Below are 17,665 nucleotides of genomic sequence, written 5' to 3'. Positions count from 1 at the left end.
GACCGAAAGAGCTTGAGTAGATTCTTAAATTAAACTTCCTTAAAATATTTGATGGGCCATCAGTGGAAAGAGAGGCCCATTGGTCGTGCAAACTTTATATGCCTCAGTACAGGGGAACGCCAGGGCCAAGAAGTGGGAGTGGGTGGGTAGGGGAGTGGGTGGAGGAGCATGTGAGGGACTTTTGGGATAGCATTGGAAATGTAAATGACTAATACCCAATAAAAAATATATGGAAAAAATATTTGATGGAGCATATTCCAAAATGTGAGTTTCTGTGACACTGCATAATTCAAATGTGTCCGAAAGAAAGACATGGCAAAGCAGGAAAGGGCACTGTGAGGCCATGTGGCCTCTTCTAGATGACCAAACACTTGCTTAGGATGTATACCAGTTAAAACACTTTGGATCAGAAATCCCATAATGCAACTGTAAATTGCTGCTGAAACCTTTTCCATAATGTTCTATAGTTTGCTGAAATGTCATGCTGGGAATGATGTGAGGCTTTAAGTGACTCATGGTCTGAATACTATGCTGTAGGCCTGATAAAGCTTATGAGGATTCAGGGTCTATCTAAAACTGTAAATGAAGCCATAGTTGATGACATTCTGCTGGATATGGTTCTCAATAAAAATCAATCCCTCTATTTTTTCTCTTAATGTACAGTAACTGACAAAATTATTTTTATTGGCAGTAAGTTTTCAGACTGTTGTAGAAAGAACATTTTAAAAGATTTGGTTCTAGATGAAAGAAACAGAGTATCAACACATAGTGCAAAAAGTGGGAGAGGACTATAAACCCTGATGACTCTTGCATTCTGTAGTGATACCAAGAAATCTGAAACCCTCACTGCATATCAGTAATGTATATGTTTAAAACTGTTAATCAAATATAACAGCTCATATTCAATATTAGTTTATAAAGTTACTTCCTTTTGTTCTCTAATTGCTCTAGCTAGAACTTCAAGTACTATATTTATTAGATAGGTAGAGAGTGAGCAGCCTTGTCTAGTCCCTGATTTTAGTGGGCCTAAGCTGCAGCCTTAATATTGATTAACTCATATAGGTAGGTGAGGAACCAAAAGAAACTCTGCCATGCTTGTGACACCAATTGAAAATAAATAATGTCTGTGCCCTTGCTGACACATAATTGTGCCCTGCCCTGGCAAATCTGAGACTCAATACAGTAATAAAATGAATAGCAATTTTTAATATAACTTTATGTATCTGACTGGAATAGGGTATGGTATGTATGTGTGTATGTGTGTATATGCATGCACTTGCATGTATGCATAGTACTATGGAGACCAAAAGAGGATGATTGGATCCATGGGACTGGAGTTACAAATAGTTGTGAGCCTCCATGGAGTCAAATCCTGGTCCTCGGATGATCCAGCTCAACAACCCCAGAATAAAATTAATTTTGCAAGATAGTTAAAGATTATGAATATAAGAATGCCAATTTTTTACCTTCTAGGACAGAATTACAGACAACAAAAATGGTAATAAATATTGTGTTTCTTAGAACAACAAAGCTAAATAATACAAAGGAGTAAATTTCACAGTAAAGGCATAAAATTTATGAAATAAATTATTGTTAATGAGCAAAGAAGATACAAAAATAATGAAAAATATTCCTTACATAAGATTTAATATCTCAAGTGATATTTCTATTAATGAAGCTCAGAATAAATTCAACTAAACTTTCCTTAAGTTTGCAAAGGCTTTTAATTTGATGAGACAGTCTGTGTTCAAGTGAGAAAAAAAAAACAAATGATATATGTCAGCTATGAATTTTTAATACATGATATTAATAGTAGAGGAGTTACTTTAACATACATAAGAAGACAGTACTCAAAGTTCTTGTTATACATATTATAAAATAAATGATAACCGTGAAAACAATAGGAAGACAAAAGTAGGTTTCAGTGTTTGTAAGGAATTAAAGCATGACAATGTTGGTCATTGAAGTCAGTGAGGAAGGGTGGACTATTTAGTAAATACACTTGTCACAGTAAGGAATCCACAAAGTTCTATTAGATTGCTTCATTGCCATGTTGAAACAGTTACCAGGCATATTTTTTTACCAAGAAAAACAAGACTAAGAAAAGTCTAAGAAAAGTTAATCCTGAACAATGATGGTGCAGAGAAGTTATAAACACATGTCAACAAGTTATTGTTGAGGAGGGAAGGAACATATTAGATAATATAATCTATAAACTAATGACTCTATAGCTTCCTGTATATGTGTGTATTTTATACACAATTATACAACTGCAGAGAAAAAATGTAGTAGAAAGGTACTGGCTTATGAACTTGGGTCAGCTGAGGGTCTATAAAGAGTGGCAAGTGGGTGAAAGACAAACATAAGATATTTGAATTATTTATAACTACTAAAAATACAAATATGACAAAATCACACAAACTTACATAAGTCATTCTTTAATTTTACATAAATCCAAAGCATCAAATCATAGAAAGTTTGAAAAAGACTTCTATTGGTGTACTTTAGGTGCAATAAAAAAATAAGAATTTTTATGATCCACTATAGAATTCACATTTTCAGCAGCATTGAAACTTTTCTGTGATGTTCTTTTGATTTATGGAGTAAGTAGATGTCCAAACATTGATCAATGAGCACAGCATATCATGGCCTTGTGTCAAATGCCGAATGAGCAAACCATGTGTGATCCAATAATCACTAACAGTTTCTAGGGTGCTTTGGCTCTTAAAATACAGCCTATTCAATTTTGAAATCTGCTGGACACAAAGAATGATTGTACAGGTTCACCTTACGGAAAGCTTACAGTGAAAATCAGAGAGAAAAACAAAAATGCCGCCAAAAGATCTGACACAATGAATGAGCATAATGTCCCCAGGGGGGGTAGACTTACAAATCCAAGCTGTCCTTCAGGAGATGGAGCATTGCTCTCTAAGAGGAATCTGCTGGCAGAGGGTGGTTTCAGCTACAATAGCCATATCCCAAAGGCAAATAGGGAACTTGGGCTGGCTCCCAGACCACTCTTGCTTTGATGGTTTGCTTCCATGTCTGTGTGTAGGGGTACTGGAATTACAGCTGTTCCTGCAGCTTACAGACAAGTTGTAACATCAACTACTAAAGTGTAGCTTTCTGGCGCCTGTTGAAGAGTTTCTGAGTAGAGCAACTCTCCAAAGTCATATTCCTTGTTGAGTGATCTGTGCTGAAATAACATTCCATTGTAATTCCCAGTTGCCACGTATCTAGCAGGATAGTCTCCAGTATATCAGGATACATGGGCACACTCTACCTTGGATTATCTCTATTCAGCACAATGCCTTCCAAATCAACCACAAAAGTTGAATTATTTTCAATAAAGAAGAATCACTGCCCTCATCTGGGAATAAAGAGAACAGTATGTATCTCAAGACAGTATTAAAGTATTTTCTTAGAGTTATGAAGCTAGCTCATCAATGAGTAGTATTCTCCTTACAAGCTCAAGGACTAATTCAATATTTAACACCTACATTAAAAAGCCAAGCATAACAGTGAACTCCTGTAATCTTAGCATTGTGGAAGCAGGAAAAAACACCTTGGCATTGCTGGCTAGACAGCAAACCCAACATAAAAAGTTCTAGGCCACTGACAGATCCTGGAGAGAAAGATAGAGAAAGTGAGATGGGGGAGAGATAGATAGAGAAAGTGAGATGGGGGAGAAGGAGAGGGGAAGGGGGAGGAAGAGAGGGGAAGGGGAGGGAGAGGGAAAGGGAAAGAAAGAATATTTTAAGAGTCAGAGGACCAGGACAACAGCCATAGGGTGTATTCTCTATCTATGACAGGGAGCTACACCCTTGAAATCTCAACAATGCAGTCTTAAACAAGACAAGTGCAGTAAATCACTAGTGTATATGTCAGTGTGGATGGAAAAAAATCTCACAAGACCACACCCCTACATGAAGAACTATAGGCAATTAATGACTGACTGCTGAAAAAAAGAAGACTGTGTTCTTCAGGGGACAACCTCCTTGATGGGTTATCCGATCATGAGTGGTCAACACACACACACACACACACTGTGTGTGTGTGTGTGTGTGTGTGTGTGTGTGTATTGTGTGGGTAAATGATTCAAGAAGAGGTCATGAATTTGAGAAGGAGTTAGGGTACAAAGGACTCTGAACAGAAACATGTTCAGCAAGTAGAAAGCGTGTCCCAACAAGTTCACTGGGAAATTGGCAGATTAAGAGTTCATGGCATGGTGGTTGCTCTTCTTTCAGGGTTGTCCCCTAATTGGGCATACTCTGGAGGGTCTTCATTTTAAGTTCAGTATCTCACAGGAACTCTGAAGCTGGATTGGGACAGTTGGGCTCATCCTCCACATCACTGTCTGCATTTTGTCTAGCATTTCCAAGCTCAACTAATAGAAATAACATTTTATAGAGTCTGTGAATCATCTCAGACCTATTTCTTACTCCCACATTATTCAGTCAAAAAGCTCTGTCAAATCTGTCTAACTTGCTTATTCATTTCCTTCTGTCTGGAACTCTCTGCCTCCTTTTTATCATTCAAATCTCAATTCAAATGCCATTTACCCTAAAAGGTCTTTAGTGGTCCTTGCAATATAAATTAGCCCCTCCTATCACTGGACTTTTCCAAGCACACATTAGTAATTTCTGTGTTAACATAGATGAGTGTCTCAGATTTCTCCAGAAGAGAAATCCCAGCTTGTTCACCACTCTATACTTACTGCATGATAGACTGACCAGTGTATGTAGCCTTCAAGTTCATTCAATATGAGATCCACTCAGCAACTGCTTATTGGCCATTTTCATAGAAGACACTGACTCCATGCAGAAAATAGAAGGATGGCTAAAATAAACTCAATCTTTCACCTCAGGGCAGCAATACTAACATGAAACTAATATGTAGAGGTAATTATCTAATAACCACACAACAAAATGTCAAATTACAACCATAAGTAGTATATCTTATTTTCCCTTTTCTAAATGTCCATTGCCTGTGCTTTAGTCCAGTTTGTCAGAATCACCCGTTTCCTGTTCTCTGCTCATTTTGAATCTTTCAAGCACTGGTAATCAACACTTAAACCCCTAAATCTATTCTGTTATTCTTGTTAAGAACAGCAGCTATACATAATAGTCAAGGCAATATGGCAATTATACCATCACACAAAAAGACACATTGCAAGGTTTCTACCACCATTGAAATGTACTCTACACAAAATGGGTCAGCATTCCCTAATCACTTGAAAATGTGAATAATAAATGTACTTAAGGACTTCTTTTCGGTGTGTAAGGAATAGAAGCACTATTGTTTTGTGTGCTAAAAAAAAAATACTCGTGTTTATGGCAACCTATAAGGTCTAATGAAGGCTAGGAATTGATATGCCCTTTTGATGTCCTAGGAATGCTGACTTGTTAGAGAAGGAGAGGAGAGAATGTATAAAAAGGTTAATTGGCCCTTGACCAAATGTCAGCATCCGCTTTCAATCAAAATGTTGTTTGTGTCATTACCATTGAGGATAGAATGAGTATACAACAAAAGTGTGAAAATAGGATGAATCTAGTAATTTCACCTGAGGATATTCTAGATGACAGGAACTATATCACCCCACCTCCAGTGGCCCAGGGGAACCAACTCCCTTAACTCCCTTTGCCACAAAAAGGTGCATGAAGCAACATTGCAGTCTTACACTATAGTCATGATGTTAGCAAAGACTTTAGCTGACCAGCTATATAATATGTACCCAGAGTTCTGCAAGTACTCATTGAATACCTGCTGCATTCCATGCACAGGGCTTCATGGAGTCTAATTGTTGGAAGCAAAAGCTAAGAATTGCTGGTGGAAGGGCATCAACACTAACAGGTATAAGATTGCTCCAGGCAGGAAGCTTAGGGCCTGCAGAGCATTGGGATAAGATGGCCACTGAAGAAAATCCCCTGTGTAGAGATAACACAGAGAGACAGGGCTAGCAAACCCATACTATGTATCTCAGGGGTGAACAGGCAATCAACTGTGACCATGACAACTTCAAACTCACTGGGAGTAATGGAGAAGAGAGATTGCCTGGATGTTATTACCTGATAGAAAAGAAGCCTTGGATAAATGAAAACTTTAAAGAGAAATGAATGTCTGAAGGCACTCATCTATCAGTAGTGAATTGATACACATTCCCTAAGACAGTCATTCTCAACTTGCAAAATAATGAAACTTAAGATAAACTCAAGAGGGAGCTGCAGCTTCAGCTGTGTTGTTATTTCTAGCACTGTGATATCAGGATAGAAAGAACACTCAAGGCCACTACTGGCCACCGTTGGTTGTATTTGTTTTGTTTGGATTTTATTTGGTTTGTTTGTTTGTTTGTTTGTTTGTTATCATCAGTGGATCTGAAAAAAAAAAAAAGACAAGTGATAGGACATGAGAAAAAGAATCTCGGCCCTGCTTTTTCTCACCCAAGGTCACAAATGTCTTCTTTAGAAGCAGTGGCTTCTCAAGAACACAGAGTTTTCATGTGAAGAGGAGAACACAGTGAGGTCAGCAGCTGAAGCATAATGCTAAAGGGGAGAGTATGCTCTCCAATGTTGCACAGCAACAGCTCTGTGATGGACACACAAAAATCAAATGTTAATAAAAAATTAAATAGGCTCTAATGTCAGGCAGACTTTTCAAACATGCTCCCTTGGATCCAAGGGTTGTTTATCACATTCTACTCATGAAACATATGTCTTTTTTTTATTAAATATTTTCTTCATTTGCATTTCAAATGCTATCTCTTTCCTAGTTTCTTCTCCGAAAATCCCCTATACCCTCCCCTCTCTCCCTGCTCCCCAACCCACCCATTCCTGCTCCCTGGCCCTAGCATTCCCTCATACTGGAGCATAGAACCTATGCAAGACCAGGGCATCCCACTGATGGCCGAGTAGGCCATCCTCTGCTACATATGCAGCTAGAGACACAGCTCTGGGGGGTACTGGTTAGTTCATATTGTTGGTCCATCTATAGGGCTACAGACCCCTTCAGCTCCTTGGGTGCTTTCTATAGCTCCTTCATTGGGGACCCAGTGTTCCAGCCAATAGATGACTGTGAGCATCCACTTCTGTATTTGCCAGGCACTGGCATAGCCTCACAGGAGACAGCTATATCAGGGTCCTGTCAGCAAAATCTTGATGACATATGCAATAGTGTCTAGGTTTGGTGGTTGTTTATGGGATGGAGCCCCAGGTGGGGCAGTCTCTAGATGGTCCTTCCTTCAGTCTCAGCTCTGAACTTTGTCTCTGTAACTCCTTCCATGGGTATTTTGTTCCCCATTCTAAGAAGGATTGAAGTATCCACACTTTGGTCTTCCTTCTTCTTGAGTTTCATGTGTTTTTCAAAGAGCCCATGGGCCGCAAAAACAAAAGTTTCTTGGACAGGGTCCCTTCTGGCCTTTATCCTCAGCCAGGAGGTGGAGCTGATCTCAGTCCTCTGTGCACCTTCCCCTCAAGAGGAGAGTTGGCCTCCAAGGAGTGCTCTGACCCCCAGGACTCAGGTGGAACATATGTCTTAAAATGACACAATTATCACCAGCAGGCCCAGGAAATAAAAACACAAGAACAATCTTGGAACTCCTAATCAAACTCTAACAATAACCAGACTTCATGATGCTGTTATTCACAGCAAAGTTTCTTTCAATTATTTTTGAAATTAATTGTTTACCATAGAATGTCAAAGTTACATCCACGCTCCTTTGGTAATTGCTGTCTGTTCTCAAGGCATTATTAAGCTCCCATGTTAAAAGCAGATGACTATTTCAGACTCTAGAACTTATTCTTAGAGCAATAATGCTTTTAGCAATGCTCTTATTGCTTTTGCCAATAATTATAATTGACTAAGCCCCAAAAAGTTTATACATGAAGGTCACAATAGGAATAATATGTCACCTTTTCATACTCCTTGAAACACCTGTATGTAATAGTTTAGCAATGATTTGAGAATTTTTCAATTGCATTTTTACTTCAGTTCTGATGAGAAATATATTGCAAGTTTTTTGTTCTTTTGTCTTCTGTCTCTAACTTTGAATGTACAATGAATAATTTGTCAGTGTAGGTGCTGAGACATCTAGTACATATATTGGCCTGAGAAAGAACCTTGGTTTTGAAGGAACTAAGATCTACTGCAGAGCTCTAAGCTGAGGAATAAAAAAAAATTTAGTAATATTCAAATTACAAGACAAAGTTGAGAAAGAGAAAGAAAGAGAGAGAGAGAGAGAGAGAGAGAGAGAGAGAGAGAGCGTGTTTAGGAGTCTGAAGATAGGCTTATAGTTTCTGAGTGCCAACAAATCATAAGAAGTAATTCGTATCAATACAATGAAGTGGATAAAACACAAAACATACTTAGGAAAAAGTCAAATACTTTAGTGGATAACTATATTAGAATCGTGTGAGATTGAAGGAAAGGGTAATAAAGGGAGACTCTGTTTTCTATGTGGGTGAACTCAGCTTTTAGTGAATTGTTCTTGAAACATTGAAAATGGTAGTTAGTTTGAAGTTGGAGAAATGCAGGGAAAGGAAGAGATCTGTTTGAACTTGTTAAGCTTTACTGGTATCACCAAGAGGCAGATATATCCCCAAAGAGTCCAAGCTGATGACTCTGGGGGTGTCTGCAGGAGTGGTTTCTGCGCAACCACTTTCCTGAGGTTGCAGAGAATGATTCCCTCCCTATGCCACTGTGTAGTCTTTTCTGTGTGTGTGTGTGTGTGTGTGTGTGTGTGTGTGTGTGTGTGTTCATCCCAAACTTCTCATTATACAAGAATAACCATTATACTGCATTCTTGATAGCTTCATTTTAAATTAATGACTTTTTAAAAACAGCCAGATGTTGTGGGTTCTAGAAATTCGGATGTCTAATTAAGATATCATTTTTAGGGGATGCCACTCAGTCCATACAGAAATGATGATGCTACATTCCTTTTGACAAGTGTATAGAGCATAAATTTAAGAAAGAGTTAGATTAACAGGTTACTATAGCAAGCCAGGTAAAATAAAATTAGTCTAAGGTATAAATCTGTGACAACAGAGATGTGCTGAAAAAAACCAACTTCTCAAATATTTAATAAATAGAATTGATAAAGTCAACATTTAAGAAACAGAGAAAAACCCATGAGTGAAATGATACTGCTGCATGAAGAGAGACTCAGCTGCCCAGTGGAACGAGATTAATCAGTATTGAAAATAAGCACCTTCCAGTGGAAAAGCATGAGCTGGAAAAATTGTAATGATTTGTAGATACTGACACCTCACAGTGATGCCCCAGGCTTTTGTGTGCTGGACTCAGGTAAAGGAGTATGCTGTGATTTTAGCATCACAGGAGACTGAAAACAGCATTATATCTTTACTACACACCAAGCATATTGCAGCCCAGAATAGTCACATGCCTTGCCTAAGATTGGCCCAAGAAGAGCAGATGTGGGATTCAGCCTAGAATTTCTTTCACCTCAACAAAAAGAAGTAGATCAATTAAACCAAATAAATGGGTAGAGACTCTGTAGGTTGAAAAGGAGAATGGTTTGTGAACTAACATAGGTCATGATATCCTGCACACTGATAATCGCGGTGCTCAATGGCTGAGGTAGGTGGATTACCAAGTGTTTGAGGCTAGCCTGAGAGATAAAATAAGAGCAAATACAGCATGACTACTTATCAAAACTCTGTCCCCCAAACACAACTCCAAGCAAAAGAGACTAAGAAAAGGGATGGATGGTTCCTTTAGAAGACAGCCCTTGCCATTACCCTTCACTCTCTTACATTGTATTCATGCCTGTATGTGGTGCATGCTCAATAAAAGATAGTCAATGAGCAAGAGATAAAGGTTCACTTGTGACAGCTATCAGGTAGACATAGGGAGTATTGCCATAGGGAGCAGCAGGATGTAGATTGCCCATAGCCTCAGAGTCTGGAGCCAGTCGAAAGGCTAGCACTCAAGAGAAGTGCAAGGAAAGCCTAAGACAATGTCCTTCCTGGAGGAGGTGAACATAAACTGGGATATGGACACAAATAGAGACTGTGCCTACATTAAAGAAAGAGAATTTCCTCTGGTGTTGAACCAAATGAGTGTAGTTAAGAGACAAGTGTTTAAAGAAAGCAGCTCCCTCCTACACACCCAGTCTAAGTTGCTTGCTTCAAAACTTCACTCAAACCCTATGCCTAGAATTATCACCTTTCATTGTTTTATGAATGCTTTTTAAGAAAAAGGGACAGCTAAAATAGAATTCCATTTTGCTCAACAGGTCTTGCATTCACTCTGTCCCTTTCCTTACCATTTAACTCACTCACTCCTTATTCTAGAGACACTTGCATAAACAATCTCCCAGTCATTCATTTATCTCATTTTTGAATACCTTAACAGATAGATGCAGTATTTAAAACATTACTATGGAAATTTTAAGATAAAAGTATTTTAAAACTTAATTTAGCTTGAACACACTTGTATTCACTTAATTCATCCTCTTAAATTTTTTAAGCTACTTGTTTTTTTGTTTTTTGTTTTTTTTTTTACATTTTCTTGCTTTTTGGCTAACGACTCTCTGGCAAAGGGCTTCACTCTACTATAAAAAGGCAAACTCGTGGTTTAATGAGTTTTATTTATCTCATGTGTCTAATGACATATGGGTTAGGAAAAATTATTTACTATATATTAAGAACAAAATGTTGCTTGCCTACATTGTATTTACATCTATAACACAACTCATATCTAAAGCTCACAGATCATAGCAGAAGTGGTTTAGAAAGATTGTACATATCAGAGGAACAATAAGCTTGCTGAGATATTTCATCCCCCAGAAATATTAAAGAAGCTATGTCTATGAAATCTCACAACATAGCTGCTGCCTATATAGACCTGAACAATGGGAGCACCAATGGACATGCAAACATTGAAGGGAGAAAGCTAATATGTTCTCAGTGTTAGCCAAAGAGTGACAGGCAACTAGGAAATGCTGAGATTGGGGGGAAATGGTCTTCCCTAGGGATTAGTCCCTAATGAATTATCCAATACCAAGTTGTTAGCCCTGAAACTACATACATAACAAATAACATATACTTATGAATGTGTGTGTGTGTGTGTGTGTGTGTGTATGTGTGTGTGTGTTTAAAATAACAATAAAAAAGATGCCATAAATTTGAGAGAGAACCAAGGTGGGAGGGATCCATGGGAAGGGTTGGAGGGAAAAAGTGAGGTGGGGGATGATATAATTATATCTCAATTTTAAAACTTATTTTTTAAATATTTTTAAAAACAAATTTATCTACTTATGTTTTTAAAAATTATGGGTACTTGTGCCCCAACTTCAAGGCCAAAAAGGAATAGAAATAGAATTCTTCGAGGTTTAGCTGATGCTTAAGTTTGGCTTCTTCAATAGTGAGATAAGAATAATATTATTAATGACAAATATATTAACATCTTATTGGACATTTTCATTCTTTAGCCATTTAAGACCAATGAGGACAACAAATGGTCAGACAGAAATCTGAGACAAAGTACCAAGATGTGATTTTTTTTAACGATAACTAGCAGGTTGCCTACTTCCAAATCATCTGAAGAAAATACAAAAATACATGGGTGTCCTCAACTTAAGCTTGACTTGAACTTTCTAATTTGAATCACTTATGACTTACAAAATCCAGCCATTGAGCAATGTGTATTTATATTTAGGAATATATATAACAACTGCTAAAGAAATAGACTTCATGAGTTTGAGAGATAGTGAGGTGAGTACATGGGAAGGGTTGGAGAGAAAAAAGAAAAGAAAGACATGATGGAATTATATTTTAATTTTAAAAGAATTTTTTTGGTTTTTTTATATTTTTATTATGTATTTTCCTCAATTACATTTCCAATGCTATCCCAAAAGTCCCCCATNCCCCCCCCCCCCCCACTTCCCTACCCACCCATTCCCATTTTTTTGGCCCTGGCGTTCCCCTGTACTGGGGCATATAAAGTTTGCGTGTCCAATGGGCCTCTCTTTCCAGTGATGGCCTACTAGGCCATCTTTTGATACATATGCAGCTAGAGTCAAGAGCTCCGGGGTACTGCTTAGTTCATAATGTTGTTCCACCTATAGGGTTGCAGATCCCTTTANCTCCTTGGGTACTTTCTCTAGCTCCTCCATTGGGNGCCCTGTGATCCATNCANTAGCTGACTGTGAGCATCCACTTNTGTGTTTGCTAGGCCCCGGCATAGTCTCACAAGAGACAGCTATATCTGGGTCCTTTCAGCAAAATCTTGCTAGTGTATGCAATGATGTCAGCGTTTGGAAGCTGACTATGGGGTGGATCCCTGGATATGGCAGTCTCTAGATGGTCCATCCTTTCGTCACAGCTCCAAACTTTGTCTCTGTAACTCCTTCCATGGAAAAGAATTTTTAAATACAGTCATATACGTCAAATCTAGGAATACATTATATTTTGCTATAACATTGTGCACATGCTCTTTTATCCTTTACAACAAATTAAAAATGGGAATCAATAGGCACACATTTTCATATCAACCTGAAAATAAACATTTCTTCTAAATTATGATTTATTATGCCTAAAAACAAAGAAATAAAGGCAAATTTATAACAAAATCTGAATACAAAATATACACACCATGAATGTACATTGGCTGTCAAACACACCAATAAGGAATGTATTGCTTTGGTATGCAATCCTAGTGCGCTTTAACTTTTAAACCATTACAGTCTTCTTGCCTTCTAATATGAAAATACTTGAAGATTAATGTGCACTAATTTTAGATGTATTTAAAAATACTATAAAGAAATATTACATTTTTATATTTTAATTGAAATTTCAAAAGTTCTTTTACTATGAAGAGAAAGTTCTAATGTAGCTTAAGGTATTTGTCCATTAATATTTTTTTCTAGCTGTAATTGCATTTATCTGAGGGATTATAATTTGCTTTGTGCTTTGTACTTGAGCATATCTACTTTTTAAATTATTTGATTTAATAAAAGTATAATACTTATTACAAATAAATATAAAACATCAAAGATGTGAACAAAACTATGTATCAGCCATTAATTAAAATCTGAGATTGATAGCCTTCCTGGAAGTAAAGTGTAAAGGAAATCAGGAAATGGTCTGATTGACTGACTCAGAATGGCTTCTATGACAAACTCTGCTCAATGAGCATCTGTCATAATTTGTGCTCATCTGTCACTCTGCCATGCATGAAATGTAATGGATCCAGTACAAGTGACTATATAAAAATGCCAGATTTTGAAAATGGTTTCTTTAGTTAATAGCTATGATGTACTATGGCTTCCAGAGATAGTAAATATTCTTGTAAATTATTTTTAAATATATTTACAATATTTCATTTAAATCTTAACCATTTTTTCAGAACACACGGTATACATATTTTATTAAAACATGAAGCCATCAAAATTAAACATTTATTTAAAAAAGAAGTGCTTGTTTCAAATCCAATATAATCTTCTAATCAGAAATTTGGGGTTTTTTTTTTTTAGACATTGGGTCTTAGTATATGCTCCAGACTGTCCCCAAATTTGCCATTCTTCTGTCTCAGACTTACAAGTGTGAGGATTATAGGTGTGTGCTACCAGGCATATCAGTCAAAAAATTCTCTTAATGTAGTGAAATAATACATTGTTCTACAGAGGCATGCATATTGAGAGAGATTGGATGGATGGATGGATGGATGGATGGATGGACTAGATAGACTAGACTAGATAGATAGATAGATAGATAGATAGATAGATAGATAGATAGAAGATAGATTAATGGGTAGATAGATGGATGGACAGACTGACAGACAGACCAAAGACATCTTTAGTTTTTCTTACATAAGAGCTTTTTCTAAAAATCACATCAATATTAAACAGATGTATTATGCATTGATGGGAATGTATGAAGATAATGACTGGCCTGGTGTGAACAACATCCACTACTATTTCTTGTGTTACAGAACAGCTTTTTATGTGAGTACAGGTAGACTCAGAAATTTCAGCATGGAATCTACTCTAGAGAATGGCTTGCTACACTGATTATTCAGTGACAGTGATGTCTACCATTCTCTTTAAGGGAAGGAAGCATGTATGAGTTCTGCATCCAGTCACTTCCTTAAGTTTCGTTACTGATATTTTCCCTAACCCTAGACTTGTTCTTCCATCCAATATCTTCCTCAAGTCCCATTTAAATGCAACCAATATAAAACTAGTTGGCATTCTGCCTCCCTGTCATATTAACCAACTGGTAGTTACTATAGTCACCTTCTGCCTCGGGAGTTCCATCTTTTGGGCATTGAAATTGATTTTTCTCATCTTAGCATCTGAAGATCCCGAGTGTTCCCCTTGCCCAGTCACCTGAGACTGTACAGTGGCACCTACAGATGAGGAGGAGGCGGCAGCAGCAGGAGCTTCGGTACCAGTAGACTTTGGAGAGGTAGTTCTCCCAAACCCTGTTATGAAACCAAACATTTGTGGTGTGCTACCTGCCAATAGGGGCAGCCTTCTTACTGCCTCTCTGTACACAATGTTTGGTCTTTGTTAAAATTTAACGGCAATATTCCAAGAGATCTAATTTTTCTCCAAGTATATTCTGTTTCCATCACTTGCAGTAAATACGAAATTTTATCAGTTTTAGGAACCCACAAACCCCAATCTTCATCAAGTTTATTTTCCTGTGTTTTGTGTAAGGCTGCTGTTGCATATGATTTGGCTATTTTTAAGTAGATTAAGCTATCATTTGAGAGCTGTCTAATCCATCAAATTCTTCAGAGGTTGAATGTGCCCAGTTTTCCTGTCTGATGTTCCATTTTGAGCTTATTTTGCACAGTGACAGATTCCCAAGTGGGAACCATCTCATAATTCCTATTTCTTACATACAATTAGAAATAAGACATATTTGTTATTGAAGCTTTGAAAAGCATGATGTCTATCAAACAGGGATCTTCATGGTGTAACTTTTGGGTTATTCTTTTTGGGAAAAAGGAAAAAGAAAGAAATTATAGCCATTTTGTTGAAGATATTGCTTGGTAAAATACCACTGGAAGTATCTTTCTATCACAAATGGAATGCATTGAATTTAAAAGCTGGTCCACTATTGGTTCTATTTCATTTTACTGTCTGGGAAATAGCAAGGTGTGACACTTTATTAAAAACCTATGCTATAAAACCAAAATGAATCTTTCTGAATGTTCTGGGCTTGTCTTGTGCATTCTACTATGACAAATAAACAAAATATGAGAGTGCTCTAGAATGCAAGGCCATTTGTATAAACCTCATGTGCACATAAAAGTGGATTTTTATTCCTCTGTGAAAATTATGTATAGCTTTGTTTGTGTATGAATACTTATGAGTGTGTTTGTAAAGTTCCTCAATGTGTACTGCATTATTTTCAACAGGGTGTGCTTTATGCTGACTTCTGTCATTTTCACATAATTGCACATATGTCTCCGAAAAAATGTTCTGAAAAATATGTGCTATTCTAAGAAGTCAAGCCATCATTCTTTCTCTCTTCTTTAATATATATTGTAAGCTCTTGGTGTGGTTATATAATGTGTTCTTATGAATTTTCAATGTTCTTCAAATATCACCAACATTCAGCTTCCTAAAGTTTATTTTTAAAATAATGAAGAGCACTTGCCATGAAAGTGCTTTTAAAAAAGAAATGCCACTCTTCTGTTTCCATGATGTCCCAAGAAAGTCACTGCATTTCCCACTGTCAAAGTTTAAAATCTAAAAAGCTGCAACTGCATTGGCAGGTGTGTCCAGACAATGAGAAAATTAGTTTGTAGACATGTCCTTACTACAGTAAGCCAGGCTGCCCTCTGATTTCATGGGAACACATAACCACTGAAAGATTATAGAGCAGAAATCAGTGACTGCGGTAACTTTTATCCAAGCCAAGACAATTTAAAACTGACATACAGGAGTGACTGAATCAGGACTCAACATCATGTCACAGTACAGCCTCTGGCCGTGTTTGCCCTGACCTGTGTATGTCACTGTGAGCACCTCAGCAGGTGTCAGCAAACCTAAATCCATCTGTTTGTGTCAACCTAATTTTTTATCACACATATTACTTGAACAAGACAATAAATGTGCTTATTTTATAAAATACATTTTAATGGCAATATTTGTTTTTTAAAACTATGTAAAATAATAAGAATAACAATATATAATTAATAAATAATATATATTTACTGTCATTGAAACATTTAGTAAAACATACTTTAGAAATACATTTTTATTATTCTTTATTATTAAAAATTTATACATGTATACAATCAAATATGGTTGTACTTAGCCCTTTTTTCTCCCCTTCAGCTCCCTGAATTCTTTTTGGTTTTGATCCAATAAGTTATCAGCTCTGCTAACACACACATGGTGTCAAGCCATCCACCAGCCTTCATAGTACTGACACTATGGAAGCTAGCCAGCAGGGAGTTTACTTCCAGCTTTGTTTAAGAGTGATTTATTTCTCTATGTGCTGTAGAAACAATAGAGTCTTATCATGAAAGTATGATGGATGACCAAAGTCAATGGCCCTAACCTGTTTTATTTTGGACACCATAAGGGTCCTTATGACCAATAACTCATGGATAGAGAGGTATCCATGCCCTGTAGTTTGATTTTCAATTAATAATCCATGTCTTCTGGAAGGAACATTGTTCAGCTATACAGGGTAAGTCCATTTGAATTTGTTGTCGTTGTTGCTTTTGTCATTGTCATATTTTGAAGTTATCTTACTAACTAGCAGAATTCCATAAAGCTTTTTCATATATCCATACATCATATATAACCCAGCAGCCACTATGTCCTCCTCTTTCCCTCCACTCCCTACCCCATCCCTGCCCTTCTTTTGTTTCACATGAAGGTTCTACCCTTCAGTTGCATTCTTTTTAAGCTCATTTGTGAGCTTCCATGTGGCTCTTTATTCCCCCTTCTTTTATGTTGTCCCTCTCCTTCATGCTTAATCGGGAAAAGGTGTGGGAGTGTGGAAAATTTAAATTTTTTCAATAGAAATTTTTTTCTTAAAAAGAAAATGTAAAGAAGCTACACCTGTGGCTTGTTTAATCTTCTATCATTCCTGTTTCTGGCATTAGGTATCAGAATATGTTGAATAAGACCAGTGTTGTGTTTATTGACAAAAGAAGTCAATAAGCACATCATGACACATACCTACAATCCTAGCACATAGGAAGCAAGGGTAGGAGGATTGCCACAAGTTGAAGCCAGCCTGGGCCAAATAATGAGTTCCAGGCAAGCCAGGGCTAAACAGCAAAACCTTCTGAGAGGGTGAGGCAAATACATAACAGCTAAATGCACAGAAAAACCTAAAACTTCCTGAGGATATAGAAACTGTACAGTAGCACAAAGTCTCAGTAAGGTAAGTTGATCTGCCAACCCAAAAATCCCATTTTGAAATGTGATGTAACATATAAACACACCTAAAATTTAAACTTCCTTTTTAAAATACATTAAATTCTTTAAGAATTTTGTACATTGCGTTTTCATATTCATCCCACTTCCCCAGTTTCCCCCATACACCTAACTGCCCAACTTCCTCTCTCATTCCTTCCTTTTCCCTCCCTTCCACCCCTCATTCTATTCCTCTCTTTGTCTCTGTCTCTCTGTGTGTCTCTGTCTCTCTCTGTCTCTGTCTCTCTCTCTCTCTCT

General features: G+C 37.2%; 1 protein-coding gene across 13 annotated transcripts in view; it reads left to right on the top strand.

Annotated features, from left to right (window-relative positions):
* Window positions 1-17,665, top strand: part of Lrrc7 (leucine rich repeat containing 7) — a 461,164-nt gene that overhangs the window by 266,832 nt on the left and 176,667 nt on the right. Inside the window, exon 8 of one of the 13 annotated variants that reach the window (XM_029475026.1) lies at window positions 14,311-14,518. The exons of the other annotated variants lie outside the window; for them this stretch is intronic. Within the exon in view, the coding sequence (XP_029330886.1) occupies window positions 14,311-14,317 (7 nt within the window). The 3' untranslated portion in view covers window positions 14,318-14,518. Of the gene's footprint in view, window positions 1-14,310; window positions 14,519-17,665 lie in introns of those variants that run through there. 13 annotated transcript variants of the gene reach the window in all.

This window comes from Mus caroli, chromosome 3 (assembly GCF_900094665.2).
Source record: "Mus caroli chromosome 3, CAROLI_EIJ_v1.1, whole genome shotgun sequence".
Lineage (NCBI taxonomy): Eukaryota > Metazoa > Chordata > Mammalia > Rodentia > Muridae > Mus > Mus caroli.
Note: the sequence above shows the minus strand (reverse complement) of the source record. Positions and strands in the feature narration are given on the sequence as shown.